Genomic DNA, 26,753 nt, shown 5'->3' with positions numbered 1-26,753 from the left:
TACCCAGGACATATTAATCTCATTCATTGTCTTTGTTAAACATTCCAAATTTTGTGTTGTTACTTTGTCCTTAAAAAATCAAGAAATAATTTTAAATCTACCATAGTTCCTTTTCATTTTTCAGAGAAACAGTGCTTATTTTCTAGTTAGAAAGGAATCCTAAATCTATTAGCTTAGAAGTAATTTAATCAATAGTCTCTCCTACAGTTTTAAATTGTAGATAATAACCCGAGTCATTTAAGAGGGTGCTTTTACCTCAGGCTCCTTCAGTCCATTACCTCTCAACATTGGCTTCCATGTTTTTATCTCCCTCCCTACTTGTGTTTATATGAAAACTCCATCAAAAAGAATATCAGGGCCTCCCCGGTGGCGCAGTGGTTGAGCGCTGGGTTGCGAAGCTGCCCACAGCCTCTGCAGCGCCGGTTCGATCCCCGGCTGCTCCCCGGCCACTGGAGGAGGATCCCACATGGAGCGCAGACCTCTCCTGCCGCCCGCTGCTCCCCTCAGCAGTGTACTTCGTCAGTCTGCCTGGTCTGCTCCCCGCTCTGGCTCTGGTGAATTCTCTCACCCTCCCGTGCTTCTGACTGTACCCAGTGCTTGTATAAATAAATAAATAAATCTTAAAAAAAAAAAAAAAAAAAAGAATATCAGTCATTCTCATTTGGTTTATACCAGTTATTTGTGGTCTTTCCTTTCTTGATCTCTGATTATTTCTTCCTTCACATTCTACTTTCATTGACCACGTCATTTGAAAGATTATCACATCATTGGTTTCATTTCACATTACTAAGGTTTTAAAATTGCTCACCTAAATTTTCTATGCAATTTTGTTGTGAAATAGTGTTCCTCTGTCACAGCACAAAATCACAGTGGCTACTTTCTTGCTCTTTAAACCAGATAAGTCTTCCTATTTATATATGAGGATTCTGTTCCTTTTCCTAAAATAGAAACATAATAAGCACAAAAGTCAAGCCTTGATACTAGTGAAATTGTGACTAACTTATGTCTCCTTTGTTACGGCCAAATAAAGTCAGCCCTTCCCATTCACACCATTCTACCACCACTGCAGGGGGTTGCCAGTGCACTGTGCTCAGCTCCCAGAATGCACCCTGAATGCTAAATGTTGGGGGTATATAGCATGCAACCAGGAAGTTCAGGAAGCTGTGATGGGGCAGAGGGCCAAGTTACAGCTGCCCTAGCTTCTAGCCAGGCCTTTGCTACCACAGATGCAAACTGTGACAGGTTAACTGTTCCCATATATCTCCCCAGATCTCACCAATACCCTCAAACTGGCAGCCACCTTTTTGCACAGCTCAAGGGTGGGCACTGCCCATGCAGTTATAAAGTTCCATTAACTTGCTCTCATTTTTTCATCCTAGTTGGATTAAAAAAAAAAATGAATGCCATGAACTAAAAGCCTTTATTTTACTGGCATTTTCTCAAGATAAGACCTGATAATGACATGAAATAATAATAACCTGATAATAATGAAACCAGAGACATAGCTATTGATCTGAAGCTTTTCAATTGACAAAGAAACTTGACTTTTGTCAGAGCCCTTTGCATATGTTAATCATGGCCACTGTGGATCATAAAGTCTGGGATATCATGAGCTGTCATCATCATGGCCTATGGACTCAAGTCCTGAGCAGAGTGACATGGCAAAAATTCCTGACAATTTAGTAAGTTGTGCAATTAATGCAATTGATTTGAAACCTGTGGCAAGACAGACCATATACATGTGTTTATATATATCAGGGAAAAGTCTTCAATCAGATTCTGTCCATATTTTGGTATTCAAAAAAGTGGTTCTCATAAGCATACATCTGATTGATTGCATTTTTAAAAAAATATAAACCTGTTGAGTTCATTTGTCTCATGAAGGCTATGTAAACACTCAGTTATTAAACAGAACGAGAAGAAAGCAATACTTCTACAAAACAGAATGGAGATTAATATCTTAATTAGTTCTTGGAGAACAGTATGTATCCAAGATTGAAACCACACTCAAATACTAATCAACAAACACTCTGGAAGCTTCAATTACACACAAAAGAAAATGAAATCTTGAGAATCCCATATTACAGATTTTTTTTAAAGGAAGCCCACACAGCCCAGTCAGATCCTATCAACACCAGCACACACAGAATGCAATGAGAAGACAAGAGGAAAAACCAAAATTATTTGTCCTTCTTCACCTTGGAACCAAGGTGAAGGTGAACCCCCCAAGGAAGGGAGACTGGGAGACTGGGACACCTCTAGCCTGAGTTTTTCTTTAAAACTCACATGAGTTTCCCTCGAGTTATTTACAATGATCTCTTATTTAAAATAAGTCAAAATGCCTCTCAATAACTCTGACATTATTAAGCTAAATTATAACTGGATTCCTAGAATTTGCTAGAAGTGTGAATTATAATTTTGTGCTATTTATTAGGGAGAGTTCAAGTATACAAAGTATTTGATTTCTTAACATAATGCTATCTTTGCCCATAAAATAAAATTCAAATGTATTACAAAATACATACACACAATCTCCCTATTTCCCTTCTATACTGAAATCCAAAAGAGTCTAAAGGAAATTGAGTAGTCATTTACCTATAATAAATATGAAACCCACACTTTATTTAAAAAGGACTATGAAAATTAATATACAAAAAACCTATTTAAATGAGGACACACACACATTCAGCAAACTACAGGACCCACCAAGCTTTGCATGACCAGTTGGAAGTGATGTTGCCTCCCCTCCCCAGTGGAAGGAAGCAGGAGGTTCTTTTATCCAGCAGCAGCCCCTCTAAAAGCTAAAAAGGGATACTGGCTTTTGATCTGAGGGAGTGCACATTCATCTCCCCCATGAAATTGCACTTACCAAATTGTCTTATTTTTTAATAAACCCATTCCGTTGGTGATATAACTGCTTGCTTTTTTGTTTGAGGCCAACAGTCCTCTCCTCATAGACTGACAGTTACCTTTTACGGATACTTACAAAAATACTTTCTGTGTGTGTGCGCGTGTGCACGCGCACACACACACACACACTTATGTAATATGTTATTTTCAACTAAGAACTTTCAGCATCTTTTACGTTTTGCATTTACAAAATTTATAAAATGCTAATTTGGTGAAACGTCTCAAAAATTATAATTGTTAACAAATGTCCTAATTTTCTTTCTCCATAGGACATTTAATTATATGCACTCAGTTGCCTAACTTACACATTTAAAATGCTGCCCTAATTTCAGAATTCACTTTACTATTCAGTCCTAACTTCCAGTATTTCTGGTTCCTTATAATTCCAATGAAAGTGTCAGGATTCAGAGTAAATGCTTGAAACATTCCTCCCTCCACCCGCCCCCCCAATTAAAATTGCCCTATCATTAGCAGATTCTTTGCTTTCCTTAGATGTGCTGGAAGATGGAGAGCTCGTCAGTGACATCAGCTCTGACAACCAGCAGTTAATTGCTAGAATTGTGAATGTGGCCACTGGGTTCTCAGCAACTGTTTATCCTTCTAGCAGGGGTGTTACAGACTGTTCTTGTTTGTAGAGAAAGCGTGGCACATGGTGAGCAGGGAAGAAAGCCATAAAGTGGACTCAGATCAAGGAGGGATCCAGGCACCAGCCAGAGAAGGAAACAGCAGAGAAGTAAAACCATACTGTGAAAATATTCTGCTTTGAATCGGAGGTGTGGTTAGCGACTGGGGTCCTAGAATTAGAACAGCCAGTCACTTAGATTTGAGGTGATGGCATCCTGGGATTGTCAGAGTAGCACAAAATAGGAACATTTTGAAAGAAAATAGATAGAACTTAGTGACTAAGCAAATATGGAAAACAGGGAGAGAAAGGAGTCAGTGACACTACAGTTTTGAACTTGACTCCCGGAGGGCAGCACCACATGCAACAGGGAATTCCAAAGAGGAAAATAGACTTCCTGTGAGGAAGATGGTAAATTTAGGCTGAGACAGGCCGAACATGAGCCAAAAAGTTCAATGGGGGGGCCTCCCCAGTGGCACAGTGGTTGAGCGCTGGGTTGCGAAGCTGCCCGCAGCCTCTGCAGTGCCGGTTCAATCACCGGCTGCTCAATCCCCGGCCACCGGAGGAGGGTCCCACATGGCGCGCAGACTTCTCCTGCCGCCCACTGCTCCCCTCAGCAGTGTACTTCGGTCCCTCTGCCTGTTCTGCTCCCCGCTCTGACTCTGGTGAATTCTCGCTTCTGACTGTACCCAGTGCTTGTATAAATAAATGAATAAATCTTCAGAAAAAAAAAAAGTTCATTGGGAAGTTGAGAGGATAGGAGGTGATAGAAAGTGATAGGAGATCATACATACATGTAACAGTTTCTTTTATGGCATATTTCAAATATATCAAATGTAGACCAAACAGTAATGAACTTCCAAATACCTGTTACCTGGCTTCAATAACAATCAACTCCAGGCTAAGCTTGTTTCATCCAGACTCAGCGCCCTGTTCAGAAGCAAATTCCAACCATGTACAAGTATGAAACACAGAAAATGTAGACTTGGAAGACCTCAGAGAAGCTTAAAAGCAAACCTGCGCATCTCACAGATGAGCAAAGTGCAAGATGAGAGATAGTCAAGAATTTGTCCTAATTAAGACAAAAACAGCAGTGCTGTAATAGGAATCCAGTTATTTGCAAACAGCCTTGCAAAATTTTTCAGAAAGCTAAGGTTCAATTTTAAAAGTAGTTTGTAAACATCTTAAAACTAGTTGTAAATGCATTTTTGCAGTAAACATTCTTTTGTTTACTTGTTTTGTAATTCTTTCAAATAACCCCACACATGCCATCAACTATAAACTAACTATAAAGCAGGTCCTCCCATTAACAGGAAGAAAAGAGAACTGTGTTGACTTAATTATCACTAGCTGTTTTTTTTGTTTTTTTTTTTTTAAGATTTATTTATTTATTGATTGATTGATTTATACATATATGCATACAAGCACTGGGTACAGTCAGAAGCACGGGAGGGTGAGAGAATTCACCAGAGCCAGAGCGGAGAGCAGAACAGGCAGAAGGACCGAAGCACACTGCTGAGGGGAGCAGCGGGCGGCAGGAGAGGTCTGCGCGCCATGTGGGACCCTCCTCCGGTGGCCGGGAAGCAGCCGGGGATCGAACCGGCGCCGCAGAGGCCGCGGGCAGCTTCGCAACCCAGCGCTCAACCGCTGCGCCACCAGGGAGGCCCTATCACTAGCTGTTTTACACATGGAAGCCCTAAGGATCTTGGGCCACTCAAAGTGTGCCATGGAGACAAGGGTCCTATTTGGCCAGAGTTGGTTTACTTGCAGCTGCCAGGAAAGTCATCTCAAATGACATGTCACCTCCTATATACCTTCCTACAAGTGGCTCAAGCTTTGTTTGCATTATGGTGAGTAGAACATAACAAGGCAGTGCGAGGTATGTGGGTGTTAATTCCATACAAGGACTCAACCTGAATAATAATCAGCCTGTCAAAAGAAAATAGCTTAGTAGAGCAGAAAATATGACAGTTCATGGATCCAGTTAGGTTTGCTAATCAATTTGAGTCAGTTTATTTTTTTTAGATATATTTATTTATGCATACAAGAGCTGGGGTACAGGCCAGAGGCATGGGTGGGTGAGAGGACTCACTAGAGACAGAGCTGGGAGCAAAACAGGCAGACTGACTGAAATACACTGCTGAGGGGGGCAGTGGGCGAGACGGGAGAGGTCTGCCCCACCATGTGGGAATCTCCCTAGCCATCTGGTAATTGAACCTGCGCTGCAGAGGCTACAGACAACTTCACAGCACAGCGCTCAATCTGCTGCGCCACTGGGGATGCCCTGAGTCAGTTTAAATATGTGGCAATGTTCTTTGTAAAGATATTATAAAACCACACACACACAAAAAAACTTTTGGTCTTTTGAAAAAACAATAATTTAAAAAATGTGTTGGTATTAGAAGTACTGACAGAATGGCAGTGAGAGTATCTGAGAAAGTGTCACTGCATATTGTACTTATAACACGGCAGGAAAGTGACACATGAAAGATATTTGCCTCAATCTGATGAAAAAGCAATTAAGTTAAGTCAGTACCTTTTCATCTAATGCAATCACTGGAAGAATGAAACAAATATCTGAGAGTGTATGTGATTTGTTATTTTTTTTTTTGTAAGAGTAAATGTTACATTTTATTTTTTTGGTGATCGGTTATTTAAGGTAATTAAAATTTCAAATTGCATTATTTTTCACTAAAGTGTATTATTTCGATAATAATACAGTCTACCTGTATGTGGCTGCCACTATCCTCTTTTGGGAAGAACTTGCCCTTTTTGTTGCTCTATGTCCTTCCTTCTTGCTCTATGCTTCTTGCTTCTATGCTCATTCTTTCATGAAATAATAGATGGCAGGTTTTTAAAAATAACACTTAATTGGGAAAAAATATTAACAACACTGGGACCAATTAAAAAAAAAAGTTTACAAAGCTCTGGTTTGTGAACCACAAGTGATAAAACCACTGCTTGGCAGTCCCCCAGCCACAGAGAAAGAGATGAGGAGGAAGAGCTCACCAAGGGAAAGATTCTAAGCCATGAGCAGAAAGCTAGTGAGATTTAGAAAAGTCAGCAGATCTAGTAAGGTTGGATAGTGAGTAAAGTAAGAGGGAGGACTCGAAGCTGCCTTCTACCCTCCCCATGCTTTAACATGCAATTACATTTAACCCATAATGAGCCTATGAGTTAGGACCTCCTCCTCCCACCCCCAATATCTCACTCATCTGCTGCATTAAGAAGAGAAAGTTTTGAGAGGGTGGTCAGCAATGCCCAATGCAAAAAAAAAAAAAAAGTTAAAAATAAGAACAGGCAGAAGATGCAGTTGTAAGACAGTGAACAAGACAACTAAAGGCTCAGCATGAACACAATGGTGGGAACAGAAGTCGGACTGTCAGCAAATTAAGCTGACCAATGAGGTCATACAATAGCCCAGTAGTATTTCTTCTTTAGATTCACAAAGAAATTTGAGCCTAGTGAAAAGCTGCCTAACTTCTCTAGTAATTATTACTGTATCTACTAGCCTCTCAAAGCACCTTAATAGCCTCATGCTGTCACTTGAAATTGGACATACATCACTTGAGAGCAGACAAACAGAAACAGTGAAAGCCTGGGTCCTCAGGCTCTCACGGGGGATACTCAGACCCCATGCTTTTATTTGGGTGGAGACAACACTAAGAAACTACCTACAGAGGGACCCAGTTCCCTAAATCTCTCCCACACCCCTCGGGGGGATGACGCCGAGATCTTCAAGAGTCAACATTTTCATGATATGATACACTGACTACCTAAATTCCCCAACTAAGCTGATACTTACCAGTTTCTTTTTTTAAAGAAATGGAAGTGTTGATGTCTCAAAGCAAGACATCTATCCTTTCTTGCAGTATTTAAAATTATCAACTGAATTAGCAAAGTGACATCAATTGCAAAGCAATATTAACATAATGACATTAATTTGGCAAGGAGCCCATGTCAAATATAAAAGCAATTTAAGTTTATCAAATTAAAGGGAAAACAACTAAAAATATAGATACATATCTCATATTTATCTCTTAAAAGTAGCACCGGTGGGCCTCCCCTGGTGGCGCAGGCAGTTGAGCACCGCACTGTGAAGCTGTCCGCAGCCTCTGAAGCACTGATTCGATCCCGGCTGGCCAGCCGGCAAGGGTCCCACATGGTATGGCAGACCACTTCTGTCTCACCCGCTGCTCCCCTCATCAGTGTTTTTCGTCAGTCTGCCGGTTCTGCTCCCTGCTCTGTCTCTGGTGAATCCTCTCACCCTCCCGTGCATCTGGCCTGTATGTACCCCGGTTCTTGTATAAAATAAATGGATAAATCTTTAAAAAAAAAAAAAAAAGTAGCACTGGCCATTTCTTCCAGCTTCTATCATTTACTTTCCTCCTAACCAGCTTTCATTCACCCAACAATAATTGAGGTGCCAGAGTGATGGCACCAGTGGGCACTGCATGAAGGGATTGCCATGCTTGGTCAGACTCCTTGCTGTGGAACTTTCTGGCTCTGAAAGTAACTTTCAGGAATATTTATTTTTTAAAAATAAAGCCTTATCAAGGAGAAATATATTTTATTAAAAATTCACTTACTGAGGTCATTTAATTTATGAGTAAAAAAGGAAAATAAATACAACACTGCTGTATAAATTTGAGATTCTATTACATTAGAAAATCATATGTAAAGTTCTGCTTCACTTACATGTCCCATTTATTCAAATTTTACAGTAATAATATACAGAAATTTCTATGATTATACACAAAAATATATTCAAAATGATGTAACAAATCATTTTTGAGAATTACTCTTATCATGTTTTCTAATAATGTCCATAAGATTAGATCCCGTTACCAGATTGTTCTGTGCCTGTTTGTCTTTCTGCTGTTCCTTTCTCTTCTGGTCATGAAGGTAAGGGGAATTTAATAACTGTGGGGGAAGAATGGATCCAGTGGGTTTTACCCTTTTTGCAATGTCCCAGAAGAGTCTTTTTGAACTGTTATTGATCAAAGTAATTGAAGTTCCATTTTGACCTAATCTCCCCACTCTTCCAACCTGAAATGAAATGCAGAGGACATTTAAAACTGTTCAAAGAGAATCTTAATGTCACTTAACAGGGAATGAAGACTAATATTTACAGAGGCTTTACTAAGATGAACATTCATTCAGGTACTTTTTTTAATTGTACATATCAATAAATATGTGAAATCAACTTACTAAGCTGCCACCAGCATATTTTTAATAAGACAGCCGAAACAGAAAATAAGAAAGTGACCAAATATAATGCATTTTCTATGAAACTTATGTTTCAGATACATGTGTGTACATGCATGTGTGCTGAGGGGGGCAAATGACATAAAGATGTTTCTTATTGTGAGCGGGTTAAGGTAAAAACTTTTGGAAAGTCATTACATTAAGAGCAGAGGACTATTTGATTTAGGGTATATAAGTGCCTGGAAATATAAGACTTAAGCAAATCTTTGTAAAGTTATTTCTCATTTTGATTGAATTAAATGGACACAAATTTGTGATGGAGACCCATGATCAGGAGCAAAATTTACTTGTATTGAAATCTACTGAGAAAAGCTTCAGAAGAGGAGGGGAAGACCCAGTCAAGGCCAATTTCTGCTCCTCAATTGAAAAAGAGAATTTAAAGCCTGTACTTAGCAAAACACCTGATTCCTGCCAAGATATAGGAAATTTTAAATATTGAAAAAGAAGAGTTGAAAGGGGTGGCCTCTGACATTGAGACTGGGGAGAAATGAGGGAAGGGAATGCTGTTTTTCAGTATCAGCTTTTAAAAACCTGCTTATGTTATTAAATTATTCCAGCAAAACTAAAAATTAGTATAAAAATTAGCTGTAACTCACTGAATGGGAAAAAGATTTGTAGATATTATGTAGAGTAAATTTCTTCTAGACTAAAGAACTTTTACAACTCAGTAATAAAAAGTCAACTGAATTAAAAAATGGGCAAAGAATTTAAAAAGACATTCTCCAAGAAAGATACACAAATGGCCAGTAAGTATGTGACACAATGCTGATGTTCCTAGTCACTAGAGAAACACAAACCAAAAACACAAGGAGCGATAACACACACCCACTGACATGGCTGTAATAGAAAAGACAGATCATGAAAATGTTGATATGGAGATGAGATACTGGAGCCCTCATGTATCGCTGGGAATGTAAAATAGTGAAATCACATTGGAAAATAGTCTGGTGGCTCCTCAAAAAGTTGAATATAGAGTTACCATGTGGCCCAGAAATTCTATTCCTAGATGTATTCCCAGTAGAAATGAAAACATGTCTTTACAAATACCTGTAAATGAATGTTCACAGCAGTACTACTTGTAATAGCCAAAAAGTAGAAATAACGTAAATGCCCAGCAACTAATCAATGGATAAAACAAAAGAGGTACATCCTTACAATGAAGTATTGTCTGTCCTTTTAACAATGACATGCTGATAGAGGCTACAATATGGGTGAAGTTTGAAAATATCATGCTAAGTGGAAGAAGCCAGTCCCAAAAGACCACACACTGAATGATCCCAGTTACATGAAGTGTAATTCATGGATCCCATTTATCCAGAAAAGATAAACTCCTATTATAGAGATAGAAGGTGTTTTTTCCTAAAGTTGAGTGTGAGAGTGTGTGTGTGTGTGTGTGTGTGTGTGTGTGTGTGTGAAAGAGAGAGAGAGAGAGAGAGAGAGAGAGAGAGAGAGAGGTATGGGGATTCTTTTCAGGTGATGGAAATTTTCTAAAATTGATTGTAGTAATGGTTGTACAATTCTATTAATATACTGAAAACCACCGAATTATATACAATTTGAGGTGATGAAGGCATAGCATGTGACATATCTACTGAGACATATACAGAGGTGTTTCATACTGAAACAAAAAGCTGTTAAAAAATAACTATAATAATCTCCAAACTCTAAAAGATAGCTGATGCTAACAAATATCAAATTATTTTCACAGAAGCATTCTACCTCCTACAATTAAAAAGCAGACACAAGGAAACACCTATCAAGAATGTAAATATATAATACCCTTTAACCTGAAAGTTGCCCTGCTCAGAGTTTATCTCTAGCTATACCTTCATAAGACCCAAGAATTAATGCTGTTCACTCAGCATTATTTAATAATATGGAAACACTGACCACAGTTAAGGATTTGTTAAATAATTATAGTACTTACATGTAATCCATTCTTATTTAGTCACTAATCTACAACAAGCCACATTAAAAAGTTTAAAAAGCTTGTAACAGTGTTTGGTTGTATAGTAAGTCCTTAGTATACACTAACACTTATTAAATATTAACTATTATGTGCGCTCATAGGAAATATGTCTAAGATACATTTAATTTAAAAACCCAAGGCAAAGTCTGGTTAGTACAGTATGGCCCCTTTATGTGAGAAGTGTGACAGAAGCACGCAGTGCTTCTATACTATGAACGGTGGGGAGCAATGAGAGGTAGGGGGCTACCTTATGAAGAAGACTTTTCACTGTATATCTTTTGTTATTTGCATTAATTGTTATTGAGGGTGTGTATACTTTGATTACTGAAACAAAACACACCCAGATACTGACCTAGAAAAGCAGAAGGCTCTAGGGCCATTCTAAATATTGGTAAGAAATTATACACTGGCCAAGCCCTGAGGCCCTGGACGCATTAGAGCACTGTGCACTGTGAATAACTGGGAGCCAAAGGGCTGACCATAGCACAGCCAGAAAAGGCTAAATAATTATAATCAATATACTCTATTTAAGAAGCAAGAGGCTTAAGGGTCTTAATATTTTAGAAAGTTTCCATCCAGAAATATTAAATTAATAGTTTTATAAAAATACACTTCAGTTATTTGAATGAACAATTAACTGTGGAATACTCAGCTCTGACACACAGGTGGTACCAAAAAAGAGAGAAAAAAGAGGTAACAATGCACGAAAGGCACTAAAAGAGCTTCAGTGAATGATCTGAGTAAACGTGGCATTCAGAGGTGATGTGAAGAACATTACAGAAAAGCTGTACTTCAAGAGTGTGTAAATGATGCCAGAGTAGGAAGACAGGTAGCAGTAGGGAAGATAAGGCGGCATTAAGAGAAAGCTCTCTCTATTTCTGCTAGAAACAGAGCTGCTGTTATCTCTGGCAGCAAAGAAAAGGAACAAAACTTTAAAAGGTGAAAGACTAGAACAAATAAGGATATGGGAGAGGAGATGAAGACAAGATTCCTAAAAAAACCAAATACTTTAACGGATCAATTTTATTCTGGCCAGATATAGCAATCTTTTAAAACAAAGCCCTCCCTCTTTTTTAAATTATAAAAGGCATTAATATGGTCCCTGGAGAAAAACTATAAAGAAATAAAAATAAACCAAAACCCAACTACTTAAAACTGTTTTAAACTAACATTTTAGGTTGTTATTTCCAATTAGATTTAATGCACTTTAGGCATAAAGTTTTTTAGTTTATTTACTTTAGAAGCAAAAATACATAAAGTTTATATCCATTATAACTTAACATTATATTGACAATGCCTTGCCCAAGAAAATTCAAGAATAAAATGGTGGTAACACACAAAACCACTTTACCTGATGCACATATTCATCCATACTTGAAGGCATATCGAAATTGACCACCAGCTTGACACTGATGAGGTCCAGGCCTCTGCCCAGGACTCCTGTGCTCACCACCACCTCATAGTCTCCGTCCAGTAATCCCTTTCCAAAACAGCAACACGATTCAATGTTTAGAATATATCTTATGTGATTTTAGATAATTCAGATATCTTTTCTTTTTTTTCCCTTCAATGTTGTTGTTGCAGAATCTTTTCAACAAGTAAAGGTCTCAGAAGAGCTTAGAAGTGGGTAAGCATAAGTTCCTACAGCCCCCCGAGAACTGTTTCTATTAATTTACTCAGGCACCTCTCTCCAAAGGTGAACGACTGCTGTCCCAGGCCACAGTGACCTGATTTCCAAAATGGTGGGCTCGGAATTAGTAATCTATTTAGTATATAATCCCTAGAGAAGAGGTTATTGCTCCCAAAACATAGAAGCCCGTGAGCAGCAGCAACAACTTCATACTCACTGTTTTCCTGAAGTTCTTACAGACATTACAAAAAAAAGACAGCTTTAAAAACATGGTGTCTTCAGAAACATCAATTCCAAAGAACACCTGCACCCCTATGTTTATAGCAGCACTGTTTACAATAGCTAAGCTTTGGAAACAACCCAAATGCCCAAAAATAGATGACTGGATCAAGAAGATGTAGTACATATATACCATGGAATATTACTCAGCATTCAAAAAAGATAAACACATGCAATTTGCAGCAACATGGATGGCGCTGGAAGGGATCATGCTCAGCGAAATAAGCCAAAAAGAAAAAGAAAAATACCGGATGGTCTCACTCATAGCAGGAATCTAGAAAACTTAAATAAGGGACCAGGAAAATGAATAACTATAAGAAAGTGAAAATCAAAATCAACAAAAAACTATGAACCAGAGACACTTTTAGGGGGCGGGGGCGGGAGGGGAGGGATTGGGGTCAGAATGGGGGGTTGCAATTGTATGGGGAATATAAAAATAAAATTTATTATTTAAAAAAAAAAAACAAAACAAACATGGTGTCTTTTGAAAATGAGGCAAAACAGATTTATAGGCAGGAAAGAGAACACTGAGAGTCAAACCTTCAAGATGTTTTTCCTCTCCATTTGGGACTTGTCTGAATGTATAGATACGCTTTTCAGGCCTGTGATTTTCTGAACAGCTTCACTCAACAGATCTGCACCTAGTTTGCAGTCCACAAATACTAACACTGGAGGCTTGAAGAGTTTCTTATCCTGAAAAATAGAAAAGATATATGTGAAATTATTCATATAACATAATTTATGTTGGAAAGTTTTTCTGAAAGCATCTGTACAAATTAGTTATCCATAGGCTTATAAGCATTGTTAAGGAGGGGGTGAAAAAAGCCTATTCTGTTAAAATAAGTGTTTTCTTTAAAATATGTACAAACAGAAGCCAAATAATCTACTGTCCATCACATTTCTCCATCACTTCATTAATACTACAAAAATAATACTAAAGTTTATGTGTAATTTTAATTATTCATAAGTTAATACAAACTACATTTAAGTTAACATTACTTAATAAGTATATTTTTAAGTAACTGCCTGCCCATATCACTCACTCCACAAATTTCTGGTTCAGCTAGTAACTACTAAAAAATTCTACTTCTCAAAGAAAAAATAGCCAAGAAAAAACTAGTCTTCACCTTCTATGTAACACTACTAAAATGCTGTCAAACAAACAAAAAAAAGTCCTTGAATAATTATGGTATTTTATTACATACCTACACCAAATTCCCCAAAAACTACATCTAAAAATCATTCTCTTAAGAATTGTGAAAAATATGAGAATAACCTACAGAAGGATGGAGTGCTTACTACTCACATTTAAGATTTCAAATAACTTCTTCTTTTTGGCTGGTTCTTCTACCCACAAAATAATCTGACGCACATTGGGACATGGCAAGTTCTTTTCTCCAGTGATAATTCTCACGGGATTATGCAGAAGCCGGTTAGCTAGTTGCTCCATGCTACTTGGAATTGTAGCTGAGACCAATATGGTCTGACAATCACTAGGAACGTTTTCCAAAATGTCAAGTACTTGCTGTTGAAAGCCCATCTTTAACATGGTATCAGCCTAAAGTAAAATCATTTAAAAGTTAGCCCCACTTGACATTAAGACCAACGGGACTGACAGAATTAATATAAAAAATAAAAACTTCTATGCAGAAAAAAGTACCACAATGTCAAAAGACAAAAGATCAACTTTATATTAACACGTGTTTATATAAAATTATATGCCATATAACCACCTTGTCTACAATGACAAAACTTCTTATTATGGCATTATTAATCGTGGCAAAAAAACCTAACATACTGCTCTGCTCCCCGCTCTGGCTCTGGTGAATTCTCTCAACCTCCTGCGCTTCTGACTGTACCCAGTGCACGTATACACAAACAAACAAACAAACAAACAAACAAAATAAATAAATAAAACATGCCTCTATTAAAAAAAAAAACAAAAACCTAACATACATATCCTCAATATCCACAAATAGGGCATGTGATAAATAAATTATGATAAACACAACATAACACTATGTTGTCATGAAAAATTACCAGAAAATCCTTTATTAAATAATAATGAATCACTATTAGGAGCAAAAAGCAAAGTACAGAATACTATGTAGACAAAGGTTGAACTGGAGTATACATTCAAGAAACATAATTGCTAACTCTGGGGTGATTTTCAAGCTGTATGAGGAGGGGGCAATTTCAGTTTTCAAAGTATGCAAAGTTTAAATTTTTATTATGGAAATACTTACAAAATATTTTAAATAAGAAATTTAATGCTGGGGCTTTCATTTCTGTGTGTACTTCTGCTTTTGTTAGTTTTTAAAAACAATGAATGTACTACAAAGCAAAGAGAAATTTTTTTTAAAATTAGTGCTGCTTTAAAATTAGGAAAGAGCAAGGCTATCTTTTTTTTGCTTTTTAAGGCTCTCTTGATTTTCAAATACACTGGTCTTTCTTCTCTCAAAAATTTTCTCCTCCCTCACTGGCTACTCCTTTTCAAACTCCATAATCTTCAGAAGAATCCGACATGGTGGTGAGCCCCAGGGACTGTGCCCTAGGCCCCTCTTCGCCCTCATCTATGCTCTCTCCCCAGGTTCTGTGACCAAATTCCTTGAATGCATCAAAGACCCCCCAAAATCTTATCTCTGGCTATAACTTCTTTCCTGAACTTGAGTGGCAGAACCCAACTGCCAACTTAACATGCCCACTTGGATCTAAAAAGACCCTCAAATTTAACCTTTTTAAAACAGAAATTTCCACTTTCTCAACGGCAAGCCCACTCTTATTTCAGGACCCACGTTTGGAATGGCATCATCAAAAACCTGTTTCACCCCACATATAATCCACTATCAGTCCTGTTGACACTACTAACACACCCCAGACCCAGTCATTTCTCTCAGTTTGCACTGAGGATACTCCCACTCTTGACACTCCTACCTCAGGATCCATTTTTCTCAGTCAACCAGATTCTTCTAGAACATAAATTAGATATTGTTACTGCCCTGCTTAAACCTGCCAATGACTTCCTATCACACTTGAATAAAACCCAACTCTTAACTGTGGCCTGAAAGAGCTATATTCTCATCCTCATCCACTTCCCTGACCCCATCTACCACTGTCTCTCTCTCATTCTCCTGGACCCTGCCACACTAACCTTCTTTCGGTCCCCACTGCCCCACGCTTGTTCCCACATTAGCTGCGCACTGACAGTTCTGTCTGAAATAATCTCCCCTTCAGATGGACCTTCACAGGGCTGGCTCCTTCTCAATGAGAGCTCAGCATGAAATCACCTCAGAGATACTTCCCCCACCCCTGGCTAAATCTAAGGCAAACCACTGGTTGTCTCTGGCATGTGACCCTGTATTCACAGGTATATTACAGGTCATCTCTCTTTCCATTGCATCCTCAAAACCAAGAAGATAAGACATGTATTTGATAGATAAGCATTCATGTTCTAAGCACTGAATAAGAGCTTACTGATGTCAGACAGCTTGCTAACCAAAATCTTCCTAAAGATAAGCATGAGTTTTTAAAGATTCCCAGACTCTAACTCAGACCTGTTGAGTCAGAATATCCAAGTGTGAGATCTGGGCTGCCATTACAGTCACTAAGCATGCAGGTGATTCTTCACATTAGAGCAACTCGGGCAACACTGCACTTGCCATTGGGGGAGAGTAGGGACCAGGATGTAAATAGGGAGTCTGCTCGTAGGTCAACACATCAGAGCAAAGAAGTCCTAAACCTGCCTGGGGGTGTGAGGGAAGAATCCTGTCAGAATCACAGACATGTAAAGAAGGACGAGCAGGTAGATGGGGAGGGAACAATCACTGGGCCAAAGGACAAGCACAGAGGAGACAGAAGGGGGGCAGAGAAGATTTTTCTGATTCTACAGGAACTTCTCAGTTTCCATGCCTGAGGATTCTTGCGTCCTTGCCTCCCCTGGAATCAGCGGCTCTCTTCCTCAGGGATATTATTAATCTCAGTTCCTTCCTGATCTCCCAGGCTACTTCTCCCTTGACTGACTCATGTCAAATTCCACAAACCAGACCCTCAGGCTAGTCCTCATCTCTCACTAACCCTCCTCTCTTACAAGCGCTAGTACACGTCATTGACTCCAGTGCACGTTTCCTGTGTCTACAGAGTACTTCTCCTTGCCCATCATTCACACAAAATCCAGTATCTCTAAAACCAAATGCAAATATTATTGCGTAGTCCCAGCCCTTACCCACTTGTTCTTTCCTGAAGCCAAAAGCACCATCCTAATTTATGGAGCCAGCCCTACAGCCTCCTCTCCCTCTCATCTTCATCCATCAGAGGACCCACAAATGACTTCTTTACAGTGACTTGAAGACATGACCCTGCTTGGCTCCTACCCTGCCCCTGCCCCTCCTCACCTCTAGTCTGGGTGGCTGGCTCTTGTCTCACAGAATCTTTTATCTTTAATTTCTCTTGAACGGCACAGCAGAGTGACTACCTAAACCACCACTTTCAACATGTTACACCCCAACTCAATAATTTACGAAGCCGCACAGATTCCCACATCAAATCCAACTTCTGCTGTCCTTTCAAGGCCCTCTGTAATTTGACCCCACCCTAGCTACTCAATTCTACTTCCTATTACTCCTCGGGAAGAACTCTTCCAGGCTGGCCGGTCTCCTCTGCCCCTTAGCCCATGTGCTTCGACTGTCTGGCTCTGCTCCTGTCATTGTCTTCACCTGGAATGTTGGATGCAGTCTCTAGTTTTCTAAGTCCGTTTCCATCTGTGGAGACCCAGATCACACGCCATTACCTCTGAGAAGCCATTTGCTACAGTCCCCATTCACATACTCTCTCATTTGTCCTTCTGACCTCACATGTCCTGAACAATTAGCATATCATACATAGTCGTGTAATTTCACTAACAGCTATATCAGGGGGTGGCTAACAATGGCTCATGGGACAAATTCATACCTTTGCTTGTTTTTATAGATTGTTTTATAGGACACAGTCACACCCACCCATTTACACACTGCCTATGGTTGTACTGAGTAGCTGCCACCGAGGACATTAGCCCCAAAAGCCTAAAATATTTACTCTCAGGTTCTTTATAGAAAGACTTTGTCAATCCCTGGTCTACATCATTTAGTCTTTTGTATTTAAGTCTATAGGATAATGTCCTTGCCTTTGTTTCAAATATTTGTCTTTTTCTCCAATAAGATTTCAGCACTTTGTAGACCTAAATGGCATTTAAAGCTTCAAGGTGGTGCCATCCAGACTTACCCAGAGTTGGCCAATCTGTACCTAGTAGCACCTGGGCACTGACCTGTATCAGTACCTGACCCACTATATTGTTTACCAGCTCATCTCACCTCTACACCACCCAGAGACCATATTCTTAAACACCAGGAACGGGACAGAGACTGAGAATAACAGGCTCCCCACACATGCTGCCAAGCAAACACAGCTCCTCCACCATTACACTAAGCACTGGGGTGCCCGTGAGCCTTGTTTATGTAAGAAAATGAAAACACTGTGAAGAGAAGCAAGGATGAGTGGATCCCAACTTTCGCACATGGGTTCCTTCTCAGGAGCATTAGATGAGAACTGAAGAAGGATTTACCAAGAAAGGGACGGCCAGCCTACGTCCAGGTGGCAGCCAGTGGGATCATGAACATGAGATTCATCAGTTCCACCAAATGTCCTGCCAGGAAAAGGCTGACTTAGCAGCACTTTTGAAAGGCTGAATAATATTTGACATCTAAGTAGGACTTTTTGGTCTCTTAGACATTTTCATAGTCATTGCTTCATCCTCCCACAAATCTGCAAATTTTAATGACTTGCCTGAGGTGTCAGGGTAGATGAAATAAAGGCTCAAGCCCTAGTCCTGTGGATCCTCGCTCTGAGTTCTTCCCTCACCCTGTTACCTCCCCGCCACCGCACCCTCCTTGGGACTCACTGGCCCTGGCTGGCCATCACCTAGCTCGCTGTAACACAGGCCTCTGCTCTGTCACTGCCAAAGCGACAATATGAAGGCAGTTGAGCATGCCTATCTGGGCTGGACACAGCCTTGTGTTCTCCTGCTGCTCAGACAGTGGACGCTCACCTGTTAATAAAATGTTTATTTCAGCTCACTAAGCAAGCAAAAGTATAAAAATGCCCATTCTCTCTATAGAACACAGAAAACTACAACCACAGATCCCTAAGTCTATGCAGAAAAAAATTTAAAAGGTGATTCAACTAAACATTATTCAGTTACTCCCAAAAGTCCTTGTTAATTATTATTTGCCACTGATTCATTTTGTGGACAAATGATAATGAGCATCAATGTTTAGAAAACTTATCAATGAGGATATAGTTGAATTTATGTTTTTTATCACGAGGAAGAGATAGCTATGGTTTAATTTTAGCATGCAATACCTTACTTTAGCTACTATCTCTACAGGAACCAGCTTAAGAACCACCACGGCAATGAAAAAAACCTCTGAATTTTTCTTCCCTTTGTGGGTAAAAATACCTAAATACACAATGAAGTTATGTAACTTTAGAATATATTTGTCATAAATTATATAAAGTTATGTGTGACTAATGGTTCTAAACACACTACTTACTTCATCTACTACTACGATTTTTATATTGCAGAGTTCTACAGAGTTCTGTTTTAATATATCCAGAATTCGCCCAGGAGTTGCTATGATAACCTGGATAAAAGAGAAAAAGCAAATAAAAAAGTCAGATAATATTCACTCCTCTATTCATTCATTCTACACTTATTGAATGGCTAGTATGTGTCAGACACATAAGTTATTGAATTCTGATGAATGAATCAGACACAATCTTGGCTCTCATGAAACTTAATACAAAGGAAGAAATGGATAAAACAAATGAATGCTCTAAGATCAGTATAGCGTGCAGTAAATGGAGGGTGGATCCAGTGCCAGCTAACACATGCACTAAACTAAAGGAGTAGTGGGAGGAAGCAAGGCAAGGAGAGTCCAGACAGAGAAAAGGGGCGTCCAAGAACACTCTAAGGTCGAGAGGCCCCTGAGTGGGAAGGGTGGGGAGAATGTCCCAAAGCAGGGGCCAGCGCAGGAAGTGTGACCTCTATTTGGCTCTGCGGGCAAAACCAAGTTCCATAACCTCTTTGGGCCTGCTAAAGCATCTTTAAATTAACAGGTTGATTTCTACAGTTGATTAAGGCTTTTAACAGTTTTATAATACATAAGATAAAGTGATGACTAAAAGTAGGGCCTCTTTAATCAGACAAACTCAGCAGGTATCTCAGCTCTAGCATTTAATAATAGTATGAGTCTCTGTTCTCTCTTCCATAAAATGGAAATGATAAAATGATCATTGTGAGGACTAAACGCGACAGTCCCTGGATAAAATATAGAACTACAAACGATCTAATCAACTGTGTTCTACTTTTCAAGTATACACCAACACAATGGTAAAATCACTGAAAATGATAACAGTTCTGGGTTATGAGGCTCTTATAATATAGTTGTACGGAACTATAGGGTTCTGCTAGGTTTTTTAGAAATAACACAAATATTAAAATTTTAGTTATTTTGGATTAAGCTCACCCCGTTTTTTTCCTTTAACAACCCCCCCCCCCCAACACACACACACTGGTTTGGAAATCATAAACTTTTTTTTTTCCATTCTTTTGGTGCTTCATCTTGAGTTTTAACAAGGATATATAGCTTAATGAAGTCTAAAGTTAATTGACATTTTTATCTTTTTCTTGGATAATCAAGGGAAAACAGTCTTTTCCCACACACTTACATGCTACTGTTGGCCAGTATTTACCTCTATTTTTTATTTTTTGAGTTGTACTGGACACATTATCAGTTTTTGATGTATGAAATAATGTGTTGATATATGCATATATATGATCACCAGGATAAGCACAGTTCACATTCATCACCACAAAGTCACATTTTTCCCCTGTGATGAGAATTTTTAACATCTACTTTCTTAACAACTTTCAAATATACACTATATATTAAAGATAGTCCCCAAGCAGTATATTACATCCCCATTTTTCTTCTATTTTTACAAACTGTTTATGATTACTGCTGTTTATTCTAATCGTTTACATTTACCCATGTTAACCATTTTCTTTCCTCACCATTATTTCTTTTCCACATTTTAGTATCATCTTTATCTGTAGAATATTTTACTTCAGAAATCCCTTTAGATGCTCTACTGCTAATAAACTTTCGCAGTTTTGTTTATCTGAAAACATCTTTATTTTGCCCTTGCTCTTGAAAGGCAGCTTTCCTGAGCGGACAGATGTTTCAGTCACCAGTTCTCAGCCGGTGTCTGTGAGGGACACAGTCTGGCATGGGGAGAAGTAGCAGCAGCAACAAGGTGAGGCAGAGGCCCTCAGAAAGGTGGCCCTAGACAGGTTGATTTAGCCTGAGCTGTTGAGGAGAATGCAGGGTCGACTCTACTGAGGTGACCATGAGAGACAGGTTACACACTGGAGGACTGGTCAGGTAAACATATAAAGGATAATGAGTAGTTTTCTCACTGTCAAGAGTTACAGATGTAGAATCAGAAAACCTATAGTGAATCTTGCTGTGTTGAATCAGAATTAGAATTGGAAGTATCAACGTGAACTCATGGTCTCTGATAAATGCAGATACGGAAGCAAGATAACCCAACAGCAGCTACCAATGGCAAGCAGCCCAACCTGGAGCCCAAACCTGGGTTTCTAAATACTATTCTCTACCAAAAGGAATCAGGGCTCTGTGGAAAAAGGCACAGTTTCAGGGTTGAGGCAAGGAAAAGACAAGGTAAGCAGGGCACATCTTTAGATAGAAAATAAGAAAGTGCTCAGAGGATAATGGAACTATAATAAAAGCACATGAATGGGGTCAGAGGAACAGACTATAGTGTTAATCTATCTGTATTGATGGTAATTTACTGCTTATAATTGTACTGTGGTTTTGTAGGCTATTATCCATGTTTTTAGGAATCACACTCACGTGTATTAGCCATGGACCTTTAGAAAAATGCCATCTTTCTGAGATTCAACTTCTCAACCACAAAATTTGGAATATGCCAACCCACCTCCAAGAGCAAACGTGATGATTAAATGAGATAATGCATGTGATAACATCGAAAAGTGTCCAGCATATACAACAGAAACTCCAGAAAGGATGTCCCCTTATTTTTCTAGAAAAAACAAACTTAAAAAAATTAAGGCTTACTTGGCAAGAAATTAAAAGCTACCTGAAATGCATTCAACAGTGCCTCAAAGAGGAAAAAAACCTGGTTCCTATACTCCTACAATACTTTTCAAAGGCCTGGGATAAAATTGGTGCTTACCTTCACATACTGCCGCAGGCGATGAAGCTGTGGGGGCAAGGGTAAGCCCCCTACCAGAAGCACGGTCTTCATGCGTGGCAGGCCACTCATCAACTCTTTAGCCTGTCTCTCGATCTGAATGGCTAGCTCTCGTGTAGGTGTGAGAATGAGTGCACATGGAGTTTTGTTCTGCAAAGATGTGAAAAATAAATCTAGGAAGATCAGCAAATAATTCCTGTTGATATAACTAAATCTTCAGAATGATTCCAGGTGCATTTCCCTTTTAAGTGTTCCCAACAGCCCAAGGGAGGGGGCCCTACTGCTTCCTTACTGCAGATTTCTTTTTCCAAAAACTGTAACTTGACCCCCATTTCTTACATAACACAGACACTGGGGCAAAGGAGCTTCATCCACAGTAACAGAGGTGGGAAAACTCAAGGTTTGCTCCTAGTTAACTGGACCTACCGAGGCAAGCTTCTTCTCAAGAAAAAACCCACTAATCACCATGAAGATGTGGTTCAAGCTTGGCATTCTAGCCATGCTCTTTCCCTCTCCTCTCCTGTAGAATTTACTTTTTTTTTGTCCAAAGGACTTACATATAAATATACTATTTCCTACTCTACGACTCTATTTTGGTCCCCTAGTGAGTTTTACCTATATTTTGAACATCTAGTGCTTTCTTTTCTTTTTTTCCTTACATTGTCTACTTCTACTTTTTAGTTTTCCAAATCTTCTCCCTTTATCTTTCCTTCCTTTACCCACTTCTTTCACTTGTTTCCCTGCTTGCCATATATCACAAGTTCGGCAGTACTTGGCAAAAAGCAATTAACTCAAAATGTTTGTGAAATTATGTGCTTAAGTACTTTACATGCTATAAACTAACAAGCAAGGTAAGGCAGTATTATTTTAAGATGAACCACGGATCACATTTAAGCACTGCATTTACTCTGAAGCACTACAACAGTGTTCCAACTTTTGTATAAATCAGTTTCTTTAAAACAATAAACTGCCACAAAAATTGCAGTTTCCCCAAATTAAGTTTATTTTGTTAGAAAGAGATTATTTTAGAAGGAAAACAAATTTTTTAGACCTTCAATGAAGAACTCTTTGGCTCAATATAAAAAAGAAATATTCCCTAAAATTAGGCTATCAGAAGCAAGATGGTTAGTAGTACCAAATAAAAAGGTTAGCGGCTTGGCAGTTGTTAGCAAAACTGCCCAGGCCAAGTCAGATATAGTGGCAAAGATTCTGATTACTTCTATCAAACAAGAAGGCAGACAGCAATGGCTTCTAAAGCACTTCCTCCCCTTGCCAGAGGGAGTTAGGCTTTTTATAGGATGACTGGTATGGGACAAGGTGAGATGGAGAGGAAGGTCAGGAATCCTGGTTACACAGACACTGTGGAGTTTCATGATGGGATCATGCTTCATTGTGGGGCGTATGTTCAGCCAATGGTGGCCAGGGACCCCCTGGCAAGGTGATTTTATTAAATAATGTTAAACATCCCCGATCAGGCCTCCCTGGTGGCGCAGGCGGTTGAGCTCTGCACTGTGAAGCTGTCCACAGCCTCTGCAGTGTGGGTTTGATCCCAGCCGGCAGGCAAGAATCCCACATGGCGAAGCAGACCTCTCCTGTCTCGTCTGCTGCTCCCCTCAGCAGTGTAATTTCATCAGTCTGTCTGTTCTGTTCCCCGCTCTGTCTCCGGTGAATCCTTTCACCCTCCCGTGCATCTGGCCTTTACCCCGGTTGTTGTATAAAAATAAATAAATCTTTAAAAAAAAAAAAAATCCCCGATCTAGTTTGGGCCAGAATGAACCTCTAATTCTCTGCCTCCCATGTAACAAGGAGACTAGTGATTACAGTTGTAAATATTTAGTTTGCAATTTCAACCCAGTTAAGGATGAAATTGATAAATACCTCACTTGTTTCTGAGAAGATGACATGTGAACTCTAACTTACCTCCAATAAAGCTCGGATGGTAACAGGAAGAAGAAAGGCAGCTGTTTTGCCAGAGCCAGTATCTGCACTAGCCAAAATGTCTCTTCCCAGAAGCCCCACAGGTATCATCTGCATTTGGATGGGGGTTGGAACTTCATAGCCTGATTTCTTCAAGTTGTGATTTAAGGCCTCAGGGAAACCACAATGCTCAAAGTCAATAATGGGCCTGCAGACATCCTGACCTTGAACTACAATTCCTAGCTGCTGTTTAAGATTTTCAATCTGGGCCTCCTGAAGGTTCAGAATAAAGGGGTGTTCTTTATAGGCATAAGCAACATTAAGTGGAGACTCTGGCTCAGAATCAGCTTTCTGAGCATTACTAAGTTTGAATTTGTCTTCCTTTTCCTTAACTTGCAGAAGATGTTTTGCTTTACACTCCAAGCTGCACACATCTTCATCTGTCTCATCACAGATATACTCTCCATAACGACCACAGATGACACACACAGGCTCCCCTGGCTCTGCCCAACGCTGTGTTTTGGAAAATGACTTAACAGGGTCTTCAGAAAGACTGCTATCCTTTGTATCCTGCTCAGATGCGCCCATGCCAACCTGGGTCAACTGGCCAGCTGGACAGGGCAAAGGGAAAGGCTCCCCACTGGACCTGCCTGGTGTTTCAGCTTCTTTTGTACCTGAAGTATCAACTGAATCATTTCTGTCTTTATCCAACTGAAGGTCTTCTGCTTCTGGTTTAATTTTCTTAGCAGCACAAATTTTGACATCATCATTAGCATTCCTCTTGATTTTCAGAGACCTTGGAACGAACATCCTTCAATATTCTGTTGAGGAAATGATGAGATATCTTTTACTCTCAATAAAGCTCAAGTATAAAGTACTCTATGGTTATCCCGGAGTCAGCCTAATGTCCCTGGGCTTGGCCTCAAAGGAATAAAAGGAGACATCATGACACTACTTAGTATCAAGTTTTTCTTTCATTCCTCAATTTCCTCTAGTGAAAAGACAGAATCCTTTACACACACACACACACACACACACACACACAGTGAAACACTGCATACTGTTAAACACAGCATTGTTACATAGAGCCACTTTCTGTTTACTATTTGCACTTTGAAATATCAGATATTACAGAAATTCTGTTGTAAATCCTTCCATTCCATTTTCACAGACTTGATAAACACTTCACAATTGGAATCTTTAAAATTAAAATCGCAAGGCTATCTTACAATAAATAACACAGAGCGTGCATTATGCTCTAAGCCCAGTGCTCAGTGCTTCACCTTAACTGAATCTTCACAAGCTTGTAAACTAGGTTACTACCACCATCCCCACATCCACAGATAAGCATGTATTTTATTGTGCTATTTTATCATTGACTCCTTTTTCACATAAGGAAACTCAACCCCGGAGAGACTGACTTGCCCAAGCTCACACAACTCTGGCCTCAGCGCAAGTTCTCAACCACAGTTCTGTTTACTCCAAAAATGTTTTTGCAAAATGATAGCGACTGGGAAAGATTTTCAACATAATTTTGCGACTATCAAATATACCAACGAACGTTTTCCTAAAATGCTCTGGATAAATTGCCAGATTCCATTTTTCCGGAAACATTCCAACAAACGTGCAACTGAGGGTCTGGATCACCACCCTAAGCCTCCGGAAACGCCCAGGGGTCAGGGGGAGGGAAGGACGGATCCACGCGAGCCGAGGAGCGCCCGGAACTCAAGTCCTCAAAAGGCGAAACGCTCCGCGGCGGCCTCGGGGTCTCGCCCACGCCCCCACCCGCGAGGCCCCCCACACCCTCCCCTCGGCCGCTGCCTCACCCCCGCCTGCGGCCCCACGCCCCGGGAGTGTGCGCGACGCGGCGCTGCTAGGAGACGGGCCTGGCGGGCGCCGGGTTCCGGACCGAGGTCCGGGACGCGGCGTCAACAAGGCGGGCGGGACCTTTGGGGGCGCTGGGCGGGAGAGGGACGACGACCGCCGCGGCCTAGCGCCCGGCGGCCCGGAGCAGGGGGGGCCTGACCGGGAGAAGGCCCGAGCGGCCGGGGCGCGGCGCGCTCACCCGCGCAGATCTGGGGCCGCGTCCGCGCCGACTCGGGCCCGGCTCCCTGCCCACAGGCGCGGACCTATTCTGGGCCTACTCTGCGGCTCGGAGGGGCGAAGCGGAGCGGAGCCCGAAATCCACTTCTCCGGGTTTTGGGAGAGGGCCGCGGCGGGGAGGCGGAGCCACCTCGGGGGCGGAGCTCAGCTGCGGGCGGGAGGAAGGGCGGAGGGGCGGGGCGCGCGCTGGCCACGCCCCGTCCGGGTCTGGCTGCTGGTAACCCGCGGAGCAAGCGAAGGCTGGACTGGCTCTCCCGGAGGGCGGGTGGGCGGGCCGTGGAAACTGGGGGATCCTCTTGGAAGAATTTACGTAACGGAGTGACGGAGGCTGGTGAAAGCCTGACAGCCCGGAAAGACACAAGAGGGCGGTGCGCAGGCCTGATGCTCTCAGGAAGTGTCAAGTTTGAGTGTAAATGGGAGACTCAGAGGACCCAGTGGGCATAAAAACCCTATTTTATTATAAAGTAAAAATCCAAATCAACAAGCAACTATAAACCAGAAACACTGCGGGGGTGGGGAAGGAGGAGGAATTAGGATCAAAATAAAGGGGGGTGGGGTGGGAATTGTATAGGGAATATAACCAAGATGAAAATGCGTACATTGTGCAAAAATGAAAAATTATGTAAAAACATAAAATAAACCCTTTCTGCTTGTAGTTAGCAGAGTAACTCTAAACAGTGAGCTTCATACTGGATAGCTGATACATTGGATATTATTTCCGCCAC

The 26,753-nt window shown here is 40.4% G+C and overlaps 1 protein-coding gene across 5 annotated transcripts; it reads right to left on the bottom strand.

Moving 5' to 3' along the window:
* Nucleotides 1-7,897: 7,897 nt before the first annotated feature.
* DDX59 (DEAD-box helicase 59) lies at nucleotides 7,898-26,107 on the bottom strand. Of its 5 annotated transcripts, none has more exons than XM_037496445.2 (8): nucleotides 25,991-26,107; nucleotides 23,929-24,746; nucleotides 21,991-22,158; nucleotides 19,263-19,352; nucleotides 13,985-14,236; nucleotides 13,219-13,371; nucleotides 12,121-12,249; nucleotides 7,898-8,581 (listed from the first exon to the last, which is right to left on the bottom strand). In XM_037496445.2, the coding sequence occupies exons 2-8, from the start codon at nucleotides 24,733-24,735 to the stop codon at nucleotides 8,318-8,320; spliced, it is 1,863 nt and encodes a 620-aa protein (XP_037352342.1). In that variant the 5' UTR covers nucleotides 24,736-24,746; nucleotides 25,991-26,107; the 3' UTR covers nucleotides 7,898-8,317. The 5 variants fall into 5 exon arrangements, with proteins under 5 accessions (XP_037352342.1, XP_054546238.1, XP_037352343.1 ...); XM_054690263.1 differs by having other exon boundaries at nucleotides 26,055-26,074; XM_037496446.2 differs by lacking the exon at nucleotides 25,991-26,107 and adding an exon at nucleotides 25,752-25,823.
* Nucleotides 26,108-26,753: the final 646 nt, after the last annotated feature.

Source organism: Talpa occidentalis, unplaced genomic scaffold (genome assembly GCF_014898055.3).
Source record: "Talpa occidentalis isolate TD23 unplaced genomic scaffold, MPIMG_talOcc4v2.1 talOcc4.8, whole genome shotgun sequence".
In the NCBI taxonomy this organism is placed as follows: Eukaryota; Metazoa; Chordata; class Mammalia; order Eulipotyphla; family Talpidae; genus Talpa; species Talpa occidentalis.
Note: the sequence above shows the minus strand (reverse complement) of the source record. Positions and strands in the feature narration are given on the sequence as shown.

Bases quoted from the DNA above. Each gene is read 5' to 3' on its own strand.
- DDX59 (XM_037496445.2), bottom strand. From the start codon at position 24,735: ATGTTCGTTCCAAGGTCTCTGAAAATCAAGAGGAATGCTAATGATGAT. The intron at 22,159-23,928 runs GTAAGTTAGAGT...ACATCTTTGCAG, and splicing joins CCATCCGAGCTTTATTGGAG to AACAAAACTCCATGTGCACT. The intron at 14,237-19,262 runs GTAAGTAGTGTG...ATTTTACTTTAG, and splicing joins AAATCGTAGTAGTAGATGAA to GCTGATACCATGTTAAAGAT.